General features: G+C 41.5%; 1 protein-coding gene across 2 annotated transcripts in view; it reads left to right on the forward strand.

Annotated features, from left to right (window-relative positions):
- The window catches only part of LOC146650399 (NACHT, LRR and PYD domains-containing protein 3-like), a 32,533-nt gene that overhangs the window by 20,438 nt on the left and 6,095 nt on the right, over nt 1–6,000 (forward strand). For both annotated transcript variants that reach the window (XM_085385456.1, XM_085385457.1), the window contains one exon: nt 3,175–3,348. In XM_085385456.1, the coding sequence (XP_085241582.1) occupies nt 3,175–3,348 (174 nt within the window). The remainder of the gene's footprint in view (nt 1–3,174; nt 3,349–6,000) is intronic.

Genomic DNA, 6,000 nt, shown 5'->3' on the forward strand with positions numbered 1-6,000 from the left:
TGTGTCCTTCCGGGGTCAGAGGGCGCCCTGTGTGTTGTTGTTGTTGTTGCTGTGCGGTTGCCGCGCTGAGCAGTTAGCTAGCGGCAGTGTTCTTCTGCAGATGTCAATAAACGGCTGTGCTCCCTGGCTAGCTCACGGGAAGCAAGACCAAACGACACCTCCGTCTCCTCGTTGTCTGAGCTCGCCACATTGGTGTCAGAAGTGGGATGATGGTGGCACCCCATGTTCTGACCCGAGTGACTTGGTGCGCCAAAAGAAGGCACCTGGACATTTGCAAAGTGAAAGCAAAAAACAAGCGCAAATTCAAACGCGATTTCAATATGTCACATATTGACAGTGGCTCACCGATGCCAATGACATAATTACCCAGCTACATTTCCGAAAGAATGCAAAAGCATTGACATATATTTTTTCCTTCCTATGATAGCCCGACGGGCAGGGCTGAGATAGATTTTGGTAGCCCGACTGGAAAAATCGCTAGCCCCGGGACGTCGGGCTAGCGATTTTGCGAGCCCTGCAGCCACGGGCCCATCCATCTGGCCCATCAAGACTCACTCTCATTTCATCAGTCCATTAAACCTTAGAAAAACCAGTCTTGAGACATTTCTTGGCCCAGTCTTGACGTTTCAGCTTGTGTGTCTTGTTCAGTGGTGGTCGTCTTTCAGCCTTTCTTACCTTGGCCATGTCTCTGAGTATTGCACACCTTGTGCTCTTGGGCACTCCAGTGATGTTGCAGCTCCAAAATATGGCCAAACTGGTGGCAAGTGGCATCTTGGCAGCTGCACGCTTGACTTTTCTCAGTTCATGGGCAGTTATTTTGTGCCTTGGTTTTTCCACATGCTTCTTGCGACCCTGTTGATTATTTTGAATGAAACGCTTGATTGTTCGATGATCACGCTTCAGAAGCTTTGCAATTTTGAGACTGCTGCATCCCTCTGCAAGATATCTCACTGTTTTTGACTTTTCTGAGCCTGTCAAGTCCTTCTTTTGACCCATTTTGCCAAAGGAAAGGACGTTACCTAATAATTATGCACACCTGATATAGGGTGTTGATGTCATTAGACCACACCCCTTCTCATTACAGAGATGCACATCACCTAATATGCTTAATTGGTAGTAGGCTTTCGAGCCTATACAGCTTGGAGTAAGACAACATGCATGAAGAGGATGATGTGGACAAAATACTCATTTGCCTAATAATTCTGCACTCCCTGTATTCATTCACTCTCACATTCACACACTGGTGGAGGTAAGCTACAGTTGTAGTGGTAGGTTAGGTTTTGCCCAAGGACAAAATGACCAAGACAGAGAGAGCTGGCTCATCAGACAGACAAGCTCATCTTGTAACCTACTGGTTCGCTGGTCAGCACACCAGCTGACTAGCGAACCGGCTAACTAGCACACCAGCTAACTAGCACACCGGCTAAATAGCAAATCAGCTAACTAGCAGACCAGCTAACGGCAGCCACAAGCTGAAGGACGATTAAATGTAGTGGAGATATCAGAGATGACACTGGTGTGTCCGATTCACTCTTTAGCACTCTGGTCACTCCAGTGTGTCAGCCAGAACACCACTGAAGGCCAAATGATCCCAGCATGTGGAATAAAGAGCTTAAGGTTTGGTTTGAGACACTTTATTCTTTCACTGATTGATTCTTGCGGCTGTGATCATGTGTGTGGTTTCTTACAAAAAGGAAGTACACAATACAAATACATGACAAATAAGATGAATAGATAAGTTACATATCCAGTTATATGTACGTACATCAGTATAGCTAATATAGCCATATATAAGGACAAAGATCACAGTACTATAATGCAGTAATGTTAAACACAAAGGTGTATATCTACATAAATCTGTCCTATCAGTGATCAGGGTACTGTAGTATACTTCCACTACATAAACTATAGAAACTAAACGACATTAGTGTGACTTTAAGTTACCATCAGTACAGACGAACTGATGGTAGTTGTACAAAATAAAGGCATTGCAATTATTGTGAAGGGCTTCCGGTTAAACTAAGATCAGCTGATTACCTCATAACAAATTGTTTGCTATAGAACGCAGCTCCCACTCTTCATTAATATCATGTACTGTAACTCCCAAGTAACCATGGTTACCCAGCCACGCCCAGTAGTCTCCAGAGAGACCAACAGCTGGTGCACGTTGTAACGCCGTGGCTTTCGTAGTCTCTCCTTTTTCTACAGCTCATGTGTTCTTCTTGTGATGGTGCGTCTTGAGGGAGGCTCATACATGCCGTCATTTGTTGATCCTAAGAACGTTCCTCAGACCGACTTCTTCAACAACACTAATCGGCCTGCAGTTTGTAGCTACTCACTTCACTGTGGTGTTTGTTAGCTTGTCTTTCTTTGGTTTTATCCTGACTCCTCCCACAAGCTGATCCTACGTAGTCTGCCCAAGCCTCCCACCTCTGTTTGTTTGGGTGGTTTGTTTGCTGCCATCAACAGCGTGTAATGCATTTAAGTGATACTTCAGACATGAAGTACTGCGACAATAAAAAACTCAACTTTGCTTAAAAATAACTTTAGTTGTATCAACACTGCCCTCTGGAATAATTAGACTTTGGTGACAAACTGATGTGATCTCCATGTTTCCTTTGTTGGACTGTGGGCGAGTGTCAGAACTGAATGTACTGAGTAACATGTGGAGTTTAAATATGTGTCAGTTCCAGTTTTAGAGCTCTAAAGTGCAGCTATCATGTTAGGAATATGTTAGGAATAGACAGGAACACTGAGCACACTGAGGTCAAATCTTTATTTATCCAGTTCATCTGTAGGCTGAGCTCAGTCCATCCATTTAGTGAAATGATGTTTAAAGGTCTCCTTGTTCTGTGAGCGTGCACAGATCCTGAAGCAGAAAGCCTGGGTTAACAGAGAAATGATCATCACTGTGATGATGCTCACCATCTCTGACTGGGATTTGAGGTTTTGTCAAAGCAGCAAAGAAAGCCTGGCTATGTTGGACTGGGTGTGGAAGCAGCTCCCAGTTTGAGTTCAGGAGACAGACACCCTCTCTACTTTGACGATCAGCTTCAAACTTTCCTTTTTGATAAAACTTATAGTTAGAGCTGGATCAGGTGACCCTGAACCATCACTTAGTTATGCTGCTATAGAGATGGATAACAGATGGATTGTTGTTTTGTGTGTCTGCAGTCTGTCAGGCTGTCTGATCACAGAGGAAGGCTGTACTTCTCTGGCCTCAGCTCTGAGCTCCAACCCCTCCCATCTGAGAGAGCTGGACCTGAGCTACAATCATCCAGGTCTCTCAGGAATGAAGCTTCTGTCGGCTGGACTGAAGGATCCAGGCTGGAGACTGGACACTCTCAGGTATGGAGAGAATGTCTGATATAGGAGGAAGAGCTGGAATCCTTTCCTGTGTCTTTCACTCACTTCCTGTTTGTTTCCTGCAGATGAGACATGAACAATCACACATGCAGGAATATTTTCAGGGACAGACACACTAGTCTAGCTGGATAGTACATGGATATTTATGTAGGGGGTCTTCAAGGAGTCTGTTTGCAGGAACATTAATGATAACTGATAAGTCATGTTGAGAGTTTCATTAAAAGTAGACTTACAGTTAGGTAATATTTGGACAGAGACATTTTGTAACTTTAGATAGAAGTATCAGCCATGTGTGTGTTACCCATGCTGTATGTCCACAGTCACAGTGACAGTCAGTGACACTGACAGAAGGATGAAACAAGGCTGTGAATCATTTCAGTCTGTGTGTGTGACAAAGAGGCAGACAGGAGCAGCTAACATTTGGAAATGGAAGCTTACTGGAAACACTACATTCACGGCTGAATTCACAATAGATTTGTTCTCAAGTGCACATTTAGCAGCTAATGCTAATACTGTTTTCCCTTTGCTTTCTACAGCAGCTATTGCTAAGTAGGCCACTTTGCTCCGCTAAGGATTTGTGTGACCATGATGGAGACTCTGATAAGCTAATGCTGCTAAGCTAATGCTGTTTATGGGCCCTGTTAGAATCAATATTTCATTCTCATTCTGTTGTTTGAGAACAATATTAACGTTTCACATCATTATAACACAAGAGAAAAGGGTATTGGCATTAGCTACTAGTGCTTATTCACCTCAAATTACCTTTAGCTGCTAATGGCAGCCTACTTAGCATTAACTCCTCACTAATATAATGCTAATTTACATCAAATTAGCATTAACTGCTCATATTGTTATAAGGAAAGAGAAAACGGTATTAGCATTTGCTGCTAATAATTATTCACCCCTAATTAGAATAAGCCGCTAAAAGCAGCCAACTTAGCATTAATTCCTCACTTTGTTGTTACCCAACGGAAAAGAGTATTAGTATTAGCTACTATCATTTTTAAATAAGTAAGAGAAAACAGTATTAGCAGTAGCGCATAATGCTAATTCACGTCAACATAGTATTAGTTAATAATGGCAGCCTACTTAGCATTAACTGCTCACTAATATAATGCTAATTCGCATCAAATTAGCATTAGCTGCTCAAGTTGTTATAAGGAAAAAGAGAAAACGGTATTAGTATTAGCTGCTAATAATTATTCACCCCTAATTAGAGTTAGCCCCTAATGGCAGTCTACTTAGCATTAACTCCTGACATTGTTATAATGCAGGGGAAAAGAGTTACCATTATCGGATAATGCTAATTCTCATCAAATTAGCATTAGTTAATAACGGTAGATTTCATATCATTAGCTGCTGTCATTCTTACAAAGCAAACAGTATGAGCATTAGCTGTTAATCCTTTTTCATCTAAAATTAGAATTAGCCACTAATGGCGTATTGTTAAAAAGTAAGAAAAAACATTGTTAGCATAAGCGGATAATGCTAATTCATCTCAAATTAGTATTAGCTAATAATGGCACCTGCTTAGCATTAGCTACTCACATTTTTAAAAAAAGTAAGTGTTAGCATTAGTGCATAATGCTAATTCATGTCAAATTAGCACGGCAGCCTATTTAGCATTAGCAGATAATGTTGACCTTGGCCCACTGGAAAAGTTAAGAACTAAAGATTTAGGAGTGTTTCTCGATAGCTCTTTCTCGTTTGAGAAACAAATGAATTCTGTTATTAAAACCAGCTGTAAGGTTTATATTGTTGATTGTCATTTATGCTTAGAAATATTTACTCATATATGCTTAGAGTTGTATAATCGATTGCATAATGATAGAGGTTTGATCCTGAGTAGTCTGTAAAGACTCTGTGTGCCTTCCAGAGTGCTCTGGCATGCACACACCACTTGGGGCCATGAGAGAGGTCGTACCCTCTCTTACTGATTTATGGTGTAGGACAGGGGTCTCAAACTCAATTTAGCTGGGGGCCGCTGCAGGCAGAGTCTGGGTGAGGCTGGGCCGCATTAGGTTTTCCACAAGAAAGGCATGGTTAAAAAATTCCAATCTTCTCAAATCTCTTTATTTTTATTTTTTAACACAAAATATGAAAAATGAATAAACAAATTAAGAATTAATAAGAAAATCAATCAATCTGTAATACATAAATAAAACAATAATAAGATATTTTTAGTCAGTGAACTTGTGTGTATCTTTCAGTCTTCTATATCTGCATTATTTAGATTGAAATGTCTGTATTAACAGTTCTATAACCTTCTTCTGAACATGAATGGAACACTGTAGAAAATGAACTGTTCTTCTGAACATGGCTTCTCTTGCCTACTCCTTGCTGCTAGAGACCTGGCAGCGTTTCCTCTCGCATAGCCGAGCCAGATTTGGCCTGAGGGAGGAAGCAGTTGCGACCCTCAGTATGTGTTGAAGATGATCATCCATAAGTCTGGACCTGTACTTGGACTTATTGAAGTTCAAAGTGGAGAAGAGCTTTTGGCACAAGTATGTGCTACCAAAAAGGCACATGGTCCGCTTGAACATTCGGGAAAGCCGAGGGAAACTAGGGCTCAATCCTCTCAAAAATTGTCCAAGCTTGTCTGCTTTTCCACTCACCTCCCTGAACTTTGCTTTG

This window comes from Rhamphochromis longiceps, linkage group LG16 (genome assembly GCF_057381845.1).
Source record: "Rhamphochromis longiceps isolate RC_006_pf linkage group LG16, R_longiceps_female_GT1.1, whole genome shotgun sequence".
In the NCBI taxonomy this organism is placed as follows: Eukaryota; Metazoa; Chordata; class Actinopteri; order Cichliformes; family Cichlidae; genus Rhamphochromis; species Rhamphochromis longiceps.